The following is a 22,022-nucleotide window of genomic DNA, read 5'->3' on the forward strand; positions in this document are numbered from 1 at the left end:
AGCTAATTTGCATATTTTCTTAAACACTCATTTTAATTAATTCCCTATAAATTTTTTCAGTTTTCTTATGGGATAATAATCTTTAATTAACTATTACGTGTAATTATATTCATGCAGATATTCTACATGATTTATACCTGCATAATATTTGTGTAAAAACATTATAGTAAACACGAACCTCTTTCTATATATATTTATGTATACTTATATATATTTGTTTAAAAAATTTTGCCTACCAAACTCCTCTGTCAGTTTTTGGTCTACAAACATGAAACTTAATATATAGAGTATTCAAACCCATGCATAACTATATTTGAGTTTTAGCCGGGGAAAATCGTTGCAAAAGTGAAAATTAAAAAAAAAAATGGAATTTGCCAGGTGAAGGTCGAACAGTGGCATTATAAATATGCATGTGTAACGTAATAGCTATTGGTTCATGTTTTAATTTTTAGCCTTACAGCAAACATGTCTTCATAGTTGATGCATTAACGTCAAAGGAAAAAGTAAATCGTAAGCTAAACGTTTTGGTTTTGATTCTCAGTGGTAGCATACAAGTCATTTTTGTTTTTACTTTTTAAATCATTGCTATATATGTGAGTCCAATATAATAATACAAAATCTGCATTAATCTAAATATCACATTTAAACGTATTTTACGATTGCATAATGCCAGGTGGCCTGCTAGTATATATATATATATATATATATATATATATATATATATATTATGGAAATCACTCTAAACAAGGTGTGAAGCCACTTGATGTAAGGAGCCCAAGAACAAAAGATAATTATCACAAAGACAGAAGATGCCTATTGATCTTAATCTTGAAAGGACCAAAGCTATAGTGAAGAGGAAAACTGTTAGTTGAAAGAAAGTTCATCAAGCTAGCGATTTTTGGAAAGAAGCTCCTGGAATAGGAAGTTGCACTACAATTGCATTTAATTGATATGATATATATGCACATTCGTAAATTTGCCTTTGCGTTCGGTTAATTTACAGTTTTTTTTTTTATTCATGCAAAAATGTCTAAATAAATAAATGAAGCAAATATTTGAAACTAAAGAAAAAAACAAAATTTGTACCCCCCCCCCCCCCAATTTTTTTTTTTAAATATAAGATTTGCTTGTTATAATTTATCCTAAGTGATAATCAAAATTCAAAAGTAAAAAAAAAAATTGGTGTTAGAATGTATTCTTTTAGTCCTTCAAATACATTAGGTCCATAATCCAAAAAAAGAATTGTAGTGGAATACTTTTCCTACTAATTAGCAAAGGTTCAACCTCCCCCCCCCCCCCCCAAATATTACTCTCAGAATGATTAGCTTAAAAACTAAGATTCGTATTTGTTTTTTAATACATAAAATAATATTAAATCGATTTTAAAAAAATTTTTCTAAATCTTTTTCTCTGAGGAAATATTCGTTTAATTGAAAATTCATAAAAAAATAAGAATTCACCAAAAAGATTTAACTGAAATTAAATAGCAGGATGGTTGGAAGATTATTAAAAATCATACATTGGGGTGGAGTGGGTTTTTTTTTTTTTTTTTTTATTAAGGAAATAAGAGTTTCTACTAGTTATTTGTTCAATCTTTACTGTTTTATGGTTAGTAAAAACAGCAAATTGATCAACCATAATTGAAGGTGACCGAAAACTTGTCTTTTCATTGGCTACTAGACCAAGATGTAGTAGAGGGTGCCACACCTTTCCCAGAATTACTCTACTTACCCTTGATCTTCACCTTCTCATGCTGAGTGTTTAACAAGGGGACAACAAGCACCATTTTTCTGGGTCTTTAGTGTGGTCCATACAGAGAATTTTGAACCCTGCCAAAAAGAAACATTTTTTTAAGTAAAGTTTTTATGACCAAATGTCTATTTTCTTTTCTAATTATCATAAAAAAAGTATATAATGTTTTTTTTTATGTTATTACATTATGTTAATTTATTTAAATTTATTAAGATTAAACATTTATCCAATTTTTAAAAGAACATCTTTTACTTACATAAAATTTGATTTCGGGTATTGACATCATATAACTACTTCTTTAGTAATGTGTACTCTACCTAGTCATGTTTTTTTTCTAATGGCTGGATATGTATATACGACTGCCACACCTATATACATATACAACATTTGGTATTCCCAAATGGTCACCCATCTGGTACTGACCCAGCTCAATGTCACTTAATTTTGTTGATACAACGATAATCAGTATGGCAATATGATTAGTCCATATTTATAATGACTACAAAGAAAAGCTAGTGGGAGATCAGATTCTTGTAAAGAGAAAAATTGTTAAAACTTGTTAAAGTGGAAAGTCACATTTTTTATTTATTTATTTTTTTAAGCAAAAAAAAAAAAAAATATCCTTCCGACTTATGTGAGATTTGAAATCAGGTATGACGTGTAAAAAAAAATCTTGATTTTTAATGTTTTAATATTGTAAAATCTACTCCCATATTAATGTGTACTCTGCCTATTCCTTTTTTATCAACCAATCACATATGAACAAATTTCCAAAACATAACTTTTTAATGTTAGCACTACATGCTTTGAACCAACCAGGGACTCTTGAAGACTGATTTTTTTTTTTCATCATTGAATCATATTTTAACAGCACCCACCAATAGACAGTGTCCAAAAAATAATCTCTGATCTAATAAATCTTATGCTATCTACCAAGCTACAGCCCCTGTCCCATCGCAGTAATTTTGAATCCATATGCTTGGTGTAAAACAAGTATTTCCATTGAAATACTTGTACAGGGTGAACGATAAAAGTGTCACCCTAAAGAAAAAAAAAACATTACAGATTTATTTTAAAACTTTTATTAAAAAATCAATTCAGATAACTTGATTATGTAGTAGAGTTGACATCTATTCAATGTAGCTGCATTCAGCCTCAATCATTGCCTCAATATGGGTTCACAACTGGGAGCATGTCTTTTTCAAAAGTGCTTGCAGGAGCTAAACAAATACTCAGTGATAGCGGCAATCAGGCTGGCTTTGGTGTTGTGGGAAATCATGTTGGTAATGTTCTCAACGTATGACCAAACGAAGTAGTCCAGTGGATTCAGGTCCGGGAAGGAGGGGGGTGGTAATGAGAGAAGAGTACAAAGTCGTAACACTCCTTCTGAAGCCAAGCATTGATCCCTTTGGATTTGTGGGCTGGTGCTGAGTCCTTCTGCATCAGGGGATCACCACACTCTTCAGCACATCCAGGTACACTTTGGTGTTAATTTTCAAGCTGACTTTGAAAATGTGAGGTGGTATGATGTGGCCTTCATTTGAAACCACACTAAAGATCATAACTGTGGCTGGAAACTTTGTTTTCATCACCCTGGGCACATCCCTGTTATTCGTGGCAATCCAGCGATTTATTTTGAGGGTGCTGGAAATGGTCCTGTTTTTATAACTTGGATCGGTAGAAAACATGAGTTGTATAGTGGCGCATCTCTAATCTCGCTCTTGAACATTGTGTCACTTTCTGACATGATAGAAGGCTCCTATTGCTCTTGGGATTTGTACACAACTGGCCAACTAGTAGATGGTTTGCAACAAAAAAGAAAACTGACGACAATTTTATTGCTCCACTTTGTGCCCCCTTGACATAAATACCTCCAATTAACTTGTCAATCAGCAAATTCCAACCCCTTCACTGTAGAGGTCCCCAAATGCCAAAAGATTTTACTCCTCTAATAGCTTCTTTCCTCAAACTACTAGCCTTGGAAATTCCCTGTTTTTTTGACTGTACCAATATGCAGAAATTTAAAGGTAATATAATCAAACATCGAGTTACCCAACTCCACATGAGGATACCCCTATAAATTTGTGCTTTAATTCACAGTAGACTTTATGATAATATACCTTGTTTGAGGTGAATAAAAGAAAAAAAAGATGACCATATTTGGAGTTCATGATTTTCTCCACATTTTATAATAAAGCAATAAAAATGCACCTGGTTTAAGTAAAGTTTCTGTACAAATTTTTGATTTAATTCTTTCAGTTTTGATTATTTGGCTAACCCTAACCCTGACATATTTTTTTTTTTTTTCATAGGAAAAAATCTACTTGGACGAAACATCGAATGCAATCGAGAAAAAAACAGCTGAACAAAAATCGGGCACTTAAAATATCGTCATCACAAAAGTCCGACATCAAAAAGTCCTTGCCAGGAGAAACCATAAAAAAGAATTGTTTATTTTTCAGCTGCTCCTGGTGCCAATTCAAAGTTACTGATCGTGAACATTTCCAACGCCATATCTCATTACACAACTTCTTTCCGCAAGGCTGTAAAATGCATTGTCCATATTGTTCTTACACAACACCAAATGCTCTTGTGCTTGAGAAACACATTCCAATGCACGTGGACAAACACCCGTATGGTTGTCGTCACTGTGGCTTCTCTGCTAAAACAAAGATGATCGTTCTACGACATTGCAAACGTAGCCATCCAGAGATTCCTATCAAGCTAGTTAATCGCAGTACATCTACGCAAAAGCTAAAGCCATCATGGCCTGTTGTTTCTTTCAGTCCAAAAGTGAGGGTAAAAAAATGTTCCATCAAAGTCGATCGCTATATTTGCCCAAAGTTAGACAAGAGCAAACATTCAGAGACAAAGAAGTGACTAACTCGTTCTTCAGTAATTAATGCAAAACAAATTTTTCGACTTTTTAAATGAAAAATTGAACATTTACTTCCAATTAGGTCATCATGCAAAATGAGATTGAAACTGCTTCACAAAGACTAAACTTTTCAAAATGTTCTCGCATGGCATATGAATACATGTATTTGCGGGATTGTTTTTTTATTCTTGATCAAAGCATATCTGTTGTTTCATATGGTATGAAGCTGTTTTATTTTTGCTTCATTTCTTTTCAACCTTATCAAATCTCTTATCCTTTGAATAAATTTAATGTGGATGAAGTGGGGTGGGGTGCTATTGAGTTAGTAGTATGAAGGGTGCTTTTTTTTTTATTTCAAAAGACTGATCTTAACCTAAAACGTTTATTTTCTGTTAAACTTTTGAATTTTCATGAGCAGATATGAACCAAAACTTTCCACATAAGCTCCATTATTGATCAGTTCTCTTTCTTTCTCACATATATATATATATATATATATATACACGCACACACACACATAATATGAACATATGTATATTTACGGGAGGAGGCCTGATGAGGCCGGATCTCTAAATGGGGTGCAGCTGAAACATGTATGCACATGTGTAGCCAATAGTTTTTGTATAAACATACTATATACACATAAACACACACATTTATATATATTCTCAAATGTGAATCTTGTCATTTTAACAAACCCAGTTGTTTGCATTGACTCAGTTTCACTTGAAACAACTTTCCTTCCTGATCCTATGATTTCAACAGACATTGAATTCCCATCAGGTGGCAAGCAATTTGGGTGCAATCTTGATTTTTCCACCCATTTTGCAACTTTACGTGACATCTGAACATGCGCTTTTCTTTTAAAGTTGACCTTTCAAAGGTCACCAATAAAAATTTTTTTTGTACATGTGTCTATGTAAATTATTTGCTGTTCATTTTTATCTTTCATCCTGTGAATATATTTTAACAAAATGAGAACAATGTAAAGAGACAGAAAATGAAAGCTATATAAAAATGTTTCGATGTAAATACTCCAAGTTATTACTGCTGAAATGGTCAATCGGTGAAGAAAACAAAAGCTTCTTTTTTTTATAAATAATAAAAGATCCGGTTAATGTTAACTTTAAATATATTTTTCATCCTACTGCATGACTGTTGTGCTCAATGTCTCAGGTGGCAGTTCTTTTCAGAATCCATTTTAAAACTATTATTGTTTGTTATGCTTCTCTAGGCTCCTCCCTTTTCAACTCTTCTGAAAAAAAAAAAAAAAAAAAAAGTTAAGTAAAAACAAAAAATGTAGATCAATGAAACCACTGATAAATTATCAATATACTAGGGATGTGATTTCTCTGCTTTTTAGCAGAATTAAATTTTTTTTGTTTTTTAACTCTGAAGAAACAAATTTCTGCTTAGATTACAAGAGCCTTTCTAGAATGTGTTCTTTGCTTTTTCGTTGAAATTTCCATCAGTTCACTATTTTGATACCTCATCATAATACAGCTTCCTATTTCAATAGCTCCTTCCCCAAAGCTTGTAGAACTCTCTTCTAGTGATGGGACGATTCCAATATTTTTCCTTATTCCAATACAATTACTAATTCCGTTCTAAATTCTTGATTCTGATACAATTACTGGTTACAATTCTTTTTAAATATACTTGTTTTGTGTGTGTGTGTGTGTGTGTGTGTGTGTGTGTGTGTGTGTGTGTGTGTGTGTGTGTGGAAAGGGATTACCGCAAACACCCATGTAATATGTGCATATATTTTTGCAGATGTAAGAATACACTTATGGGTGTGACCTATAGATTTTAATTTTATTCGTTTTTTAAATTAATACGAGCCGTGGAAAATTAAGTTTTAAGCAAAAATGAAAAAAGAATCTTTTTGTGCATCAGAAAATAGGCACAAATTTTTTATTCCAAACTGATTCTGATACCTGATACATTTTTTTTTTTTTTTTTCAATTCTAATTAATTGTCCCAACACTACTCTTTTCTTCCTGTTTTCCTTTTACATATCTTTGTTATTTTTTGGGTTTTTTTTTCCAGACTGAAGTCAATAGACATCTGTTTGTGATAATCATCTTCTGTTCTTTTTAGTTTCTTACATCTTACTGGAATGATTTCCATTAAAACAAAAAATGGTTACAGAAACCAAAGATTAGTTATGTACTTCCATTCTAAGATGTAACCAAAAATAAAATTTTGGATGAATCTGGTTATCTTTTATTTTATCCAAAGCTCACAGAGCACACTCAGTCCTGTTAGTTTTAATAGTTGGCAACTAGAATATTGACAGGACTCTCCACTCTTTACTTACAAAGAGAAGCTCTCAAGACTAAGTCTATTCTCACTTGAACTGGATTCCCTAAAAAGATTGATATGCCATAGAACCGACAAACAAAATGACCACTTGGCCTTCGGAACAAAGTGTAGTATCTGTTCTAATATTACACTTCATCTTTTCTGTCTTCAATAAGTGAAGGTGAAATCTTTTCAGACTGAGGCTACTTTTTTTGCCACAATCCAGAATGACTCTTTATTTTGGGGAGTTTGATTTGCTGTATATGAGAAACTGACCTTGCACCTAATTCTTTCCTTGGGGGAACATAAATAGATACAAAAGAGAAACAATGAAAAGAGATCGTTTTTGTTCCTATCCAGAATACTCCTTTGAAGTGGAAATTGAATCTTCTCACATTGAAAATTGACCTTATGTCTAATTTACCCCGATGGGGAGTCAAGTAGATAAACAAGCAAAACTGTTGGTTCGTGTGTCCGTTTTCATTTCCATCATTCTTTATTGCTTTTATCAAAAACCATCTTTTGCGGGCATTTTTCACCCTGCTATTGGCTTATGTTTCTCTTTTCTTTGTCTAAAAGAAAAATGTATTTATATTCTTTATTAAGCTAGATCCAAAATTATTGATTTTTTTGGCATATTTCAGGATTTTTATCACAAAGATGCAAAATTTGTGCAATGTCTCACCTTTACGCGTTATGAAAGTTCAAGTCCTATTCACTTTATTTGATTATCCCGAATATCATAAGCAAAAAGATGCGTTACTAATTCTTGATTAGTTTTTCTCATGCTCCTCTTTCTTAAGTAAACAATATAGTTACCTGCATTTTATAGCAGTTCACCCTTCACAATATCTAAATAATGCATATTTATAAAGTAGGATTTGTTTTCAATTCAATAAAAAGTACTTGTACAGAAGTTGAGCCAAACAAAATCGACTTTTGCCAAAACGGATTTATGTGAACAACTGGAAGACATTAGAACTGTCATCAAACAGTCAAACTTTAAAAAATGAAAAGAAAACCTCATCTTTTTTTTTTATCATAGGAAGGAGATTTATTTTAGATGATACAACTATACTTCGCCTCCCGAGACTAAACTAACCCTAACTTAAGATTTTTAGGTTTAGCCATTTATAAAAAACACAAAATTTTCACTTTTTTTTTTTTTAATCCAAAGTGATGGAGCAGGTCTGTTTAAAGGCCACATTGGCCAAAATAGATAACTTTGTTTTGTTAGACTATTTTATACAAGAAAAGCTAATCAACATTAATTTTGTGATAATATTACACTATTAATGTGGTATATGCTTCTGTATAAAAATTGGAAACTACATAAGATACTTGCTTGCGTTTCTTACATTTTTTTCATTAAATTTCTTTTCAATTCATTTTTACTTTCATTTTTTTTTTTTCAAATTTTTTAATAATTTTTTATTTGTTTATTCTTTTTTAAAATTCATTGTTTCATTTAGTTTTTCATTCATTTTCCTTCATTATTTTTCATTTTCTTTTAATTTTTTCATTCACTTCCTTCATTTTTTTTTATCTTGCAATTTTTTATTCACTTAGTTTCATGTTTTTTTTGTTCATTTGTTTTCATTAATTTTTCATTCATTTCTTTTCATTTTTTCATTCTGTTTTTGTTTTTCTTTTTCTTTCACTCATTTTCCTTATTTTGTTTTCATTTATTTTAATGTTATTATCTACTAATTTGGAAAGAAATAATGTTTATTTGTTCTTCAAAACGTCAACATATTTTCAAAATTTTAGTTGACACTAACTCCTTATTTTATTTATCCACATTACTTGAAGCAAGAGATGCTTAATGCCTAGTCTCACCTGTACTTAATTCCTAACTTTACCTTTTTTTAACTGGCATTGTTTGATACATCTATAATGAAGCAAAGGTTGCTTAATCTCCAATCACATCTCTTCTGAACAAATACTGCTTGATGAGTCTATTTGTTCCATTTGATTGCAAATGTGAAAACAAAGATAATGACTGATGTTATCAAACTTTTGCATTTAAGTAAAAACTAGCAGAAGTACCTGGCATTGCCCGAGGCCATAAATAATTAAATAGATAATGTTAAATAGTGTGTGTTACATCTTTATATTAAAACTTCTCTCTCCCTCTCTGTCCCCTTTTCTATCCCACTCTGCCCCATTTTCCATTCTTCTCTCCAAGCCACTCTTTCTCCTCTGTTCAACCCTTTTGTTTTAATGTGTTGAAAACATACATAATGTATTTCATTTACTGGAGTTATCTCCTTTAAATCTAATACAACTCATATAATCTTATTTATTGTATATATAGAAATTCTTGATCTTGTGTAATTCTGTTCTCATCACTTACTTTGACAATAATATGAAGAGAAATTGTGTTGATAATGAAAATAGTTTAAAGAGATTTAAATGTAATACTGTAATTTACATTTATTGTTTCCGGACAACTCCAAGTAGAACAAAAGATTTTGTTACCCTTAAATATATTATTAAATGAGAGGGGTAACATATTTTATCCGAGAACAAATTAATTGGCATTATCAACATCATTTCTCTTCATATTTTGATTTTAATCATATTTTTGGCAATGCTGTGATGGCCTCCTTACCAAATATAATTCTGCAGTAAGTGAGGCAAGATAACAGAAACCTTTGTTTTGCTCAGTGTTATCAGGGGGCAATAAAATTGTCATTATTATTACTATATTATAATTGGTAAGTGAGTGGTGGTGTAACATATTTGGAGGACTGTGTGTTTGTGGAACCCTTGTTTCAGCAGTAGTAGAACTACAATAACAGTAGAGAAACAATCTCAAAAGTATTCAATGTTTATTGGTTGAAATACTGATTGGTCAATTTTATCAGAACACTGGCGATTGGAGTAGACACCAAAATTTAACCAATTAGAAAGTTACTCTTGGAGCCAAGCACCTACTGGCACTGATTACAAAAGCGAGAACCCAAGTACAGTTGCCAATTAGACTCCTCAAAACCTTTACCAGTCAACATGATGTTTATCAACTAATACAGACTCTTTGCTCTTGGTCAGTAGGCCATAGTTTCTTAGTTTCTTGGTAGATATAGTCATGAACTACTAAATATACTGACAGCTTATAAACTTACAAGTTTATACACAGGAATGAAACACTTTCTTCGTTTATACCTTTTGAATGCTTCTAGGTTTTGGTTCTTCAAACAAGTCATAAATTTGATATATTCATGTATGGATAGATTTTGTCAATTACTTTTGACTCTGACAGTGATCCATTGCACATTCCCTTTGAAAAGTTTGCATATGAAATGAACATAATCTATTTTCCGGTGTGATCAAAATTGATCTGCAAATCCTTTGTCTTTCTACAACTCTAGTTAAGGAAGGTTAAAAGACTGAGGAGGCAGAGAGTACCATCCAGATCTTCCGCTTTCTTCAATTGTTAGCCAAACCAAAGACGCTGGCCATCTGCTTGAAAGTAACATGATTTCATCAACTTCCGCTTTTAGGTAACTTCTTACCTTTAGGGCTTCACTCAAACTTTTCATCTAACCCCCCCCCCTCACTATCTAACACCCTTAGAGGAATGTGTATTCAGTTATCCAATCTCTAAAACGTAAGAAAGTAACAAGGAATTAAATTTGTAGAGTAACTGCTACTACTACCATTTGTTAATGTCTCTTGGTTAGTTTTTCACATGTGTTATAGTTTCTGCAATTCACTTATTTCTATGTCTACTCTTCTATTCTTTAACACAACGATTTTCAATATGGCTGCCAGCATTTTATAGAAATCCACTCTACTGTCAAAGTTGAATGTCCAAGAGGACAAGACTGTTTTAATTGACATATACTAAGATATGATTTTTTCAGGTTATGATGTAAAATACAATGTTTTTCCAGACCTTGGTTACGGTATTTGCCCTGCCTTGCAGTGTTATTTATGTTATTTTATTATATACATGTGTATTATATACTGTATTGTATTTTGTTACTAATTTTAATGCCATATCCCGGGATTCTACTATATGCGAGTCACACTAACATGTGATCTTAGCAAGGCAAGTATTTCTTCCAATGTAACACATAAAAAAAGAATGTATAAAAAAAAACGATTTAGTTATAGAACTGCAGGAAAGTGTTAATATAAGTAAAATGAATTTGTTTATATTCTTTTATTTTTTTTTACGTATATTCACTCCAAACAAAGCGCATTAGGTTTACTTTGAATTAAGGGCCAGATTTATAGGACATTCTAAGTGAAGAAGTGTGTAGGAAGATATTTGTTCACATTACATTTTAATTTCTGCATGTCGGTACAATCAGAAACAACAGGAAGCAAGGAGGGAATCCCAAAGGTAAGTAAAGTATAAAGAACTATCAGAGAAGAAATCTTTATGGTATTTGAGAAACTCTACTGTAAAAGGGTTGCATTTTGCTGATTGTTGAAGGTATTTATATTGAAGTGTAAGGGATCAAGGGGCAATAACTCTGTATTACAAAATTACTGTCACTAAATTGTTGGACTTGAATAGATTGGTATTTGATGTGAGATGTTTGTCAGAGTTAAGCATTCTATAGCTGCATCACTATCTATATTCATCTGACTGGCTTTGGTTAAGATGAAGAAGAAAAGACAAACATCTCTATAATTTATATAAACTTTAACAGCTTCATTAACACTGAATAGGAACTAGAAGGAGTTAGTAACGGCAGAATACAAAACAGGTTGATTTGGTTGGCATGTATTGCTATAGCAATAGAATTGAATCTTGGTCTTTTAGCCTCAGTCTTTAGTCTTGAAGGAGAATTTATACCTCACCTCTTATTAAGTCATAGCAAGAAGTAAGAAAGACAATATGATATCTTGGTACACCTGACGTCTCGAGGAACTGTTTGTAAAGCATGCTAAATAAGCTCGGATGAAAACAGATGAAAAAGTGCACAATGATAATGTATCATCACGTAAGTCTGAAAACGTCTGTGTTATCTGACCAAACCACATAACAATCAATACGTGGATGCTTACACTTTAGTACAAAAGGAAGTGGATCGTAATCATGCAACTGCTACAGAATTATAGGCAAATAGTTTTATTGATAAAGACGTTGGTTGAGATATTTTAATATGAATTCTACCTAGCAGTTGCGAGTTCAATCCTTGGTGAAGGATCTTAACAAACGTTAATTGATATGAAATATCTAAAAAGAGATGAGAGTGTTGGTATTTATTTTCATTACCTTCACCATTCTGTAAAGGAAATCATATAAATTAAACTTAATAGTATGGGGCACCACTAATATGTGATGTAAATCCCATTGGGGAGCTTTAGAACAACACTGAGATAGCTAATCATTCCTGGGTGACGCCAGATAACCCGAGGATTTAAAATAGAGAATATAAATATATATATTTTATTTCATGTCAAAATAGATATTGTTTGAAACCAGAGAAATATATTTTGCACTTAAGTTGATGACAGGAACTTGAAGCATAACATTGTCTGGCCTTGTGAACTCAAAGTCGGATGTCAGAACTGACATCTGACCTTGGCGGTTGTGAGAATTACTCAGATTCCAGATTCTGGAATTGCACACACGAAAAAACCTGAAGCTTTTCAATTTTGTGGCTAAATCTAGTTGGCTGGGGAAATTTCCACCCCATCCACATACTTCACTATATATATATATATCCAACTGTCGCGCACAAATTAGTTAGAACAGAGAAGAGTTTTTCGAGACATTGCTTTTTGATTTCGGGGAGAACAGATCGTATAGAGACCGCCGTTCCCTGAGGACCTGACCCTTCTTCTGCTTCCTCATCCACCTGTCTAACGCTGCCTGTGAAGAGATTTTGAAAAACTTACTAAGAACTGAATGATATTTGTAAAAACATTTGTACATAAGTTTGTGAATTTAACTCTGTACACAAGTTTGTTTTTCTTCCTGCCTGTGGCTTCGATATTCGCTTTCAGCATACAGGATTCAATGTAACAACCCTCAGAGAAGACTAGACGACACGAGCCGAGATTTCCAGATAAATAGGGGTTCTAACCAGGGGTTACAGTTTGGTTGCCGTTTGACCAGGATTGACCTTGGGCTACCATGGAAGAAAAGAAAAATACGAAGTTGGGATTGCGTTATAATCTTACACTATGGTGGCCGCGACAAGGATATTGACCCGAAAAAAGGGTGAGACTTAATATTTCTCGGAAGAAAAGAGAGACAGACAAATGGGACATTTGAAAAACAAAAGGAAGGAGACAGAGCTGAAAAATATAGAAAAAAAAACGCCTGGAAAAAGCCAGAAAAAAATTTGCACGCGTGAAAAGGACATTTAAAAAAAAAAAAACTTTAAACAGACGAAACGCCCGTTTGTAAAAAAAAAAATTTAAAAAACGTTTGCACATTTTGAAAAAAAGAGGGAAAACGTGGAGAGAAAAAGAAACGCCGGTTGAAAAAGAAAAAAAACGTTTGAACATTTTGAAAAAAAAGAAGGAAAATGTAGAGAAAGAAAGAGATACTTTTTGACAGATTCAACAAGTGCGCGCCACGAAGCGACAAGAAAGAAGAGAGAGAGAAAAAGACGTAACACATTCGAGGTAAGCAAGCCCTTTTCTTTCTGTCGTCTGTGCAAATTGGCCTAGAGAGAGTGAGAGCGTGGTTTTGCTGTTTCTGTGAAATTAATTAGTCGTGCGTGCTTCCAATCCATAGCAGTGATATCAGCGAGTTAATGGAAGAGAGGGGGTAATTGTTGCAGATACAAACGAAAGTTGTTTTAAAAACCGGACCAATCGCTGTTGCATGGACGTTTTCCTTGCTGTGATTGAGTTATATATTTTTTTGTTGAATTAAAAGGCTTAAGAGAGAAGGAAGAGAAAGTTTTATTGTTTTTTAATGCTAAAACACTTGATTGTAATCCAATTGACGCTTAAATGAAGCTTATATATTTTTTCTTTATTGAATTAAAAGCTTGAAAGAAAAAAAAGAGAGAAAGTGGAAAAAGTTTTTATTGTTTTAGCTTAAATTTTTTTGGTGATTGAACAATTGTTTTTTGTTATTATTCTTTTGGTGTTTGCGATTTTCCTTTTTGTGAAGTTATTTGATATTGCATATATTTGAATATTTGAGTATTATAAGGACGTAGAGAGAAAATCCATAATGATGATGAGATAAATAAGTCCTTGCAAGAATGTCTAGTTAAGATGTAAGAAGGAATTCTTAATTGCGATCCCAGCGTAAAAGGAGGTCGTGTGGATGCAGGCATTATAACAACAAGGAGGGGTCACGTCTGGAACGGTGGTGATGGTGGCAGAGGTCAGGGTGGAATTAACTTTTTACGATGAAGCCTTAGCAGCCCTCTCGATGATGTCAAGAGACAACTCGACAGCCCAGAGAAATTCCTGCAGGGCCGGAAGACTGACTTGATTCTGGTTGATGTCACCAGGGGTCAACGACAAAGGGTTTGAATGACCTTGAATGACATGTGGTCAAGATTAAATGGGAACTGTGAGAGAATACCTGCCTCTTGGGGAGTGAAAAATCGGAAATAGGATGATATGTGGTCCCATGACCCACCCGATGTGAGACTAGAAGGAAAAATGAGTACCCTACCTCGAGAATAGCTTAATACAAGGGTAGAGAGTTGTTCCCTTATTTTAAAGTGACTATTCGTTCAGTTCTGTTGAGAGCAGGTTGGCTTTGATGATAATGATTTATGACTGTAATTGCATTACAATTTTAAATTGTGAAAGAAGAATTCCGATGTTGAATTTAGAAGAAAAAAGTTTGTTTTTGTTTTTTTGAAAAAAACAAAAAACGAGAATACTATTTTAAGCAGTTCATGAACCTTGACGAAACATGTTAGCTGGATATCGGCTGCATATTTATGTAGCGATATTGAATGCTGTTGTGAGAATTAAACTGTTCAGAGTTGTGTTTTTATGTGTTCAAACGAGAATAATTGGAAATATTAAATTTTGAGAGTTGAATTAATTTTTGTGAAAAAATTATTTTTGTTACCTCAGTCTGGAGGGATTTCACTTATTAAACTGAACAAATTTTAGTTGAGTTCAGTTGAGAATAATTAGAAGCATTCCTTCCGGCGATTGAACTGACTTTTGGAGGAATTTGAATTTTGCCTCAGTCAGGAAGGATTTCTTAAATTGTGAAATAAGGGTCAAAGAGGCCGCAAAACTGAATGAAAATAATTGGAAATAATTATTAGCATCACTGAGTGAAGTGTGTCACACTCAATTGTGCGCAAAAAGGGATTTATATTTTTTTAGATGGATTTTTCCATTGCGAGTAAATCATGTGCGTGATGTTCGCACCTAGAGATATTAATTGAAAAAAAAAGACAGAGATTCTTGTGCGATAGCGAGGCGTTAACTGAGTCTCCTTACAAATTTTAGTAATTAAATTTTTGTAATTAGTTGGAATGGATTCCGGAACATTTCAACTGGACTGTTAGGATAGGTAGTGAATTGTGGTTGACCAGCCCTTTGTGTTACTCAGTGTGTCTGGACAGGGCCCACTCGGGCACATTCTTGGGTGAGGCGCAGGGGGCGTGGTTAACATTTTATAATTTTTTATATGTGTTTGAATTATTGAACCAGGTTCGATAAATCAAGGAATCGTGTTTTCTTAGAGGCGGGAGGATGGCACCTCCGACCTTCAGATCCCTGTGGTAAATTAGGGATATGGAAAAATGGTGAGGACTCAATCGAGTTCCTTTTATTGGTGTGGTGACCGGGGACGGTTTTGTTGACGAAGTGCTCTAATCGATGATGCCTATTTTGCATGATCTGCTGACGCAGTCCTGCTGAGAAATCGATGCGGATGAAGGGTTTCTTAGCCATTGAGAAATTGTTTTGCTTGATGCATGACGGTGTTGGTCGGACGCAGTTGTTCTTTAATTCTTTGAGTCACCTACAAGTAGTTATTGGTATGAACGTATTCTTTTTTGTCAGTGACCTTTGTACCACATCTTATAACTAGTGACATAAAAATGTTTTTGTGGTCAATGATCTTGCGTGATGATTATATGTGCGTTGCTATTGATATAGCAAGTTCTTTCTTATATCAGAACCTTTGACGATATACGGCACAACTGAGGAATGAACCTTGGGAAATTATTCTTATTTTTGTTGATGTTATTGGCCGACCATGATCGCCTTCTTTCTTAGGCGGAGTATCCACACACACGGTGTTACTATGGGAAGAGGGTCCCTGGTGATTTATTTGTGCTTTCAATTTTGTTATCTCGTTGTTCCATTTTTGGTGATGCGTCGTCAATTGGGAGTGGTCGTGCTTCTTTCAATGCTTTATTGTTGGGCAGCTACCACAGTTGTTAACTGCAACTGGCACCATACGTTGTTCTTGATGTATCAGTTGGACGATTGAGTCGCTGATCGATCCATTTCTTCCTGTCGTTGTAGGGATGAGAACGATCATGGTATTGCTCCTATTAGGACTGCTGTGGACATCTACTATGCTGCTTGTGAGAAGGGGTGCCATTTTCAGAAAAACTAGTGAGGTAATAATCACCCAATCGAACCGACTGGTAACTCTAGTGAATAATTTGCGGCCTTATAAGGAATCAATTAGCAGCCATAGAAGAGGGATTGAGCAGTTTGATATATTAAGGAGAAATTTAGTCAGTACCTATGAACAGGTGGGGAAATATATGCAGATATTGGGTCCCTTAGAGGATGAGACGAGCATTTTGAGGTGCTGGTGGACTGATCAAAAGAACCATTATCAAAGATTTAGGAACCTGGAACGCAGGCCTAAGATGCGGTTATACCAATAATAGGCAAAGCCTTAGAGGCATTATTTGGATTGATTACAGAAGAGCATCTCGAGTTAATAAGGACCCAAATAGGGCAGTTAGAGCAAGGGCAGAAGACGTTAACACAAGTTACAAAGGAGGGGTTATCAATACTAAATATCACGAGAGTAGAAGTGCAGGAAAATAGGGAAAGTCTTAATGATATAATCAGTCAATTTGAAATTTTGTGGAATGTGTCTAGTCCAATTGAGACTGAGTTTTTAAGAGGAGAAGCCTTTTTACAGAGATATTTACAGTTAATGCATATGCTGCGATGGGTACAATGCACCGAGCAGTCATTGGTTGGATGGACCACTCATATAGGGGCCCAGTTGGACGTCCTAGCATTAGGACATTTTTCCCCTAGTGTAATAAGTCCGGATCAGCTGCGAAATGTGTTAGAAGATATAAGGCAAAAATTACCATCGTGCCTACAACTTCCAGTTAACCCCGAGGAAGGATTGTGAAAATATTATAACACTCTGGGGTGTAGTGCGAGGTTACAAGCTGAAAGAATATTAGTATTTGTATCTATACCCCTCTGGGATCGAGGAACTAAATACAAGGTTTATCAAGTTATTACTCCACCCTTTCCATATCCACTTGACACACCCAAGTTAGGGTTGGTAGCCAGTTATAGAGTGGAGTCCGAATATGTAGAGATAGATTTATGCTGTTGAATCAGCGAGAGGCAGGAATATGCCGAAATAATGGTCTTGGAATTTGCCGGTCACAGAGTTCGTTGTATGTCACTGGAGATCAGGAGTTGTGTGTGTTGGGATTATTTCAGAGGGATGAGAGAGTAATAAATAGCGTCTGCAAGGTGGAGGTGGCAAGTGAAGGTCTTTTGCCACTGGCTATAAGAGTAGCTGAAGACGAGTAGATTTGAGTAAATTACAGGTCCAACTAAACGGTCTGGAGATTACAGAAGCTACGGATAGGCTTCATAACCTATAGGATAGGCTTCATAGGTTACAAGTGCGTGAAGAGAGCAAATATGGGAAGAGAGCAAGGTGACGAGCATCTCGGGACTGATTGCACAGATGGCGGGAGAGACCCTGGTTTGAAACTGCCTGTGATTCTGGAAAATACGGCTGCTGGTGCTGACGAAAACGAAGTGCAACCCAGAGACTTCCCTGATGCTGAACTCCAAAGGAACTGAAGACGACTTGAAGATCTTCTTTTCTTTTTTTTTTTTTTTTCTTTTCTCTCTGTTTTACCTAAAATTCTTGCAAGGCGCTGAGCTGAGAACCATCGAAAGAAAATCTCAACAATACCTTGAATGGCCATCTATTGAGGTGAGAAGAAGTCCTCAGTGAAGAAATTCTTACAAGATGCTTATGAAAGAAGACTTGAACTGTGAAATAAAAAGTGAAGGTTCAACTACAACTGCTTAAGGTGAGAAAGATTCCCCTAGCTCAATAAAAAGCGGGTCCTTTGAGAACCCTGATTAGGGCTGCATACACTTTATTACAAGACTGATATTTTACATTTTGATTTTGATATTTTATTACAAGACTTAATAGCAGCGAAGTGAAAAAAAAACTTATAAATTGTGACTGGCACTCTGTGAAAAAAAATAAAATTGAACTACGATTGAATTGATGAAAAGAAAATGGAAAAAGGGGAATAACTCTTGTAAAAGCCTTGAAAAAAAATCGAGTAATTTTATTTTGGAAAAAAAGGGACAAAACTTTTAACCAAGGGAAGTAACTCTTATGAGCTAATTGATGAACTTAATGCAATTTATTGAGTGACCATTTTTAAATGATGATTATCTTATTTTTGAATTATTAATGTGAATTGAAAAAAAAGGAATATACAAACAAAGAAAACAAACTTGCATGTGAAAAAAAAAAAAAAGAAACTGTATTAGCCCTTACGAACTTTGAACTTTTACATTTTGATGATCTTACGAACTTTTTTGAATTGACTTTTTTATGGACTTTTGAATGAAAAAGGGAGAGAACCCTGATTAAAGGGTGGATATGGGATTGTGTATATGTTACTTTTTTTGACGGGTAAATTGAGGATGGAGAGAGGGGGCCGTGAAAAAAATCTGACGGCAAACTGTGAAAAGGGATGGAGCGGTAAGTTGAGAAATTAGACTCCATTGGTTCTACGAAGCAATATAGTCTAATGGGGACGAATATGACGTAATCCTCATTGGAGAGCTTTAGAACAATGCTGAGACAGCTGATCATTCCCAAGTGACGCCAGATAACCCGAGGATTTAAAATAGAGAATATAAATATATGTATTTTATTTCATGTCAAAATAGATATTGTTTGAAACCAGAGAAATATATTTTGCACTTAAGTTGATGACAGGAACTTGAAGCATAACATTGTCTGGCCCTGGTGAACTCAAAGTCCGATGTCAGTCGTGAGAATTACTCAGATTCCAGATTCTGGAATTGCACACACGAAAAACCTGAAGCTTTTCGATTTCGTGGTGGAATCTAATTGGCTGGGCAAATTTCCACCCCATCCACATACTTCACTATATATACGACTGTCGCGCGAAAATTAGTTAGAACAGAGAAGAGTTTTTCGAGAGATTGCTTTTTGATTTCGGGGAGAACAGATCGTATAGAGACTGCCGTTCCCTGAGGACCTGACCTTCTTTCTACTTCCTCATCCACCCGTCTAACGCTGCCTGTGAAGAAATTTGAGATTTTGAAAAACTTACTAAGAACTGAATGATATTTGTAAAAACATTTGTACATAAGTTTGTGAAAATTAACTCTGTAGACTAGAGTACACGAGTTTGTTTTTCTTCCTGCCTGCGGCTTTGATATTCGCTTTCAGCATACAGGATTCAATGTAACAACCCTCAGAGAAGACTAGACGACAGGAGCCGAGATTTCCAGATAAATAGGGGTCCTATCCAGCTTCTTCATTAGGAGGGGTTACAAATAGTCGTCTCTACCATACACAGTAGGCTTCGAATCTGAAACAAAGTTCCTTTATATTCATTCATGTGGGATCCTGTTCGACATGGTGAACACTCGTTCTCTCTCAGCAAGTAGTTTAGGTCTCTTTGACCAAAGGGAAATAACCCACTGATGTCTTTAGCAACTGGTGTCATTCTCCTTTGTTTTTCCCTACAATAATATAATGTATGGATGCATGCATCGTCATAATTATAATAGACCATAATATAGTTTGACTATCTAGATATATTATTAGATGAAAATAGAAAATATCAAAGTTTCACATAAAAATACCTTTTATTTATGCAGTGCTGGAAAGGAATTAAAACGGATAAAAATCAATTTTATAAAGAGTAGCATGCACCTTCATAGGAAAGCCAACGAAATGTCTTGTTCAGATTGTGTTTTAACTTCACCTGCTTAAGTCGGAAAGACAGATTTGTAATTGCTATAATAAATAGATCAACACATTATTGTGTTCCTATACCAAGATCTCTGATTGGCTGATGGGCATTTCAATCAGCAGTACACCTATCTATTAGCAACAAAAATAGTTCATAAAAGTATGTGTCTGCTACAAGAACAATTGCTATCTGAGGAGATTAAGCAAAACTTTTCAGTTTAAACTATCTGAGAGGTTTACTACCTGACGGAATGGTTAACTGTAGGTATAGACCGATTCATACCCTCAAAAAAGTTCCAGCAAAAACCTAACAGCCAGCCATGGTTCTCCCCAGAATGTGTTGCTGCCATTGCGCTCAAAAATCACTTTTTCCATTGCTTCCAACGTAATAGATGTACTGAGACTAAAGCCGCTTTTAGGACTGCCAGCAACCACTGTAAGAATGTAATAAAGAAGGCAAGAGAGTTGTATGTTAAGTCCGTTAAGTCCAAAGTAGCATCAGACAAAGCCAAACTCTTTGCCAAGAACTTTGCAGCTAATTCTACCCTTTACGACCAAGGGCACAAACCCCTAGTATTTCCTTGTATATCAGAAAACATGCTATGTGACATACAAATATCTGTATGTGATGTTGCCAAGCTAATCAAAAACTTTGATTCCAATAAAGCAACCAGCCCTGAGGGCATTCCAATTATAGTACTCAAAAAGATTCAACCGGAACTAGCGCCCATACTTACAAAGTTATTTAAGTGTTGTCTTAAGGTAAAATGCTTCCCAACACCTTAGAAAATCTCATCAGTATGCCCTGTATTTAAGAACTCAGGTGATCGCTCATCTCCCTCTCAGTATAGACCAATAAGTTTCCTATGCATCATGAGTAAGTTGCTGGAATCTGTACTAAATAAAGAGGTAGTCAACCATCTAAGCAAAAAGAACCTTCTTAGTGACATGCAATATGGTTTCCATTCTGCTAGATCTACAGCAGACGTGCTTACAGTTATATCTCATAGGATTAGCGAATACCTTGACAGAGGTTCTTCTCTAGGGCAATTGCTCTTGACATATCAAACGCCTTTGATAAGGTATGGCATAAAGGTTTACTTCACAAGATTTCCAGTCATGGTATAGCTGGAAATATCTTCTCAACTATTAAATCATTTCTCTCTGTTCTTAAGAGTAGTGGTTGATGAGCAGAAATCAGAGGCTTTCAGTATTAATGCTGGAGTCCCTCAGTGGTCCATCTTGGGAAATGTGGAAAAAAGTGGCTGCTTACTTTTAATGCTAAAAGCAGCTTATCCTGTCTTGACAGAGTTCAAAATAGACTTCGTAGCTTAGCTTTTCTCTTCCCTGCAACCTTTTTCCCACAGAAAAGACGTGGCGAGCCTGTCTCTGCTTTATCGTTATTTTCATGGCATCTGAACTTCAATCTATGGTCCCCAGATTTTCACAAAAAACACTCGTCTAGCCAGAACGACTATCAACAATTTCCCAAACTCTTTATCTGTGCCTACACCTAAACGTAGATTCCATGAACAGGGTTTCTTTCTTAGAACTGCTCGTCTGTGGAACTCTATTCCATTTGCCTGCTTTCCAGCTGACTACAATCTGATTGTCTTCAAGTCCAACATAAACAAGTTCTTATTGAACCATCCCTCTAAGTAATCCAATGTACAAAGTTCCCACTAATGTTTACTATGCTAAAATCACAATGACTAATGTAATTAACCCTTATCCTCAAGTGGCTTCTGGGCCTTGATAAGTGGTGACCCCCATGTAAAAAAAAAAAAAACTACCCAGAGTTATAAAAATAAAAACAACAAAGAAACAAATAAATGAATTTCAAAGCATTAAAAATATGTTCTGAATCAAAACATTACAGAAGAAATGAACATTTCTTTATAAATTGAGACACTGGAAGCGTTC

The 22,022-nt window shown here is 34.6% G+C and overlaps 1 protein-coding gene across 2 annotated transcripts in view; it reads left to right on the forward strand.

Annotated features, from left to right (window-relative positions):
• LOC145255707 (uncharacterized) overlaps positions 1–5,754 on the forward strand; it is a 105,081-nt gene extending 99,327 nt beyond the window's left edge. For both annotated transcript variants that reach the window (XM_080114294.1, XM_080114295.1), the window contains exon 3: positions 4,065–5,754. In XM_080114294.1, the coding sequence (XP_079970420.1) occupies positions 4,065–4,632 (568 nt within the window). In that variant the 3' untranslated portion in view covers positions 4,633–5,754. The remainder of the gene's footprint in view (positions 1–4,064) is intronic.
• The last annotated feature ends 16,268 nt before the right edge of the window (positions 5,755–22,022 follow it).

Source organism: Euprymna scolopes, chromosome 31 (genome assembly GCF_053919585.1).
Source record: "Euprymna scolopes isolate OS-2025 chromosome 31, ASM5391958v1, whole genome shotgun sequence".
NCBI classification, from domain to species: Eukaryota; Metazoa; Mollusca; class Cephalopoda; order Sepiida; family Sepiolidae; genus Euprymna; species Euprymna scolopes.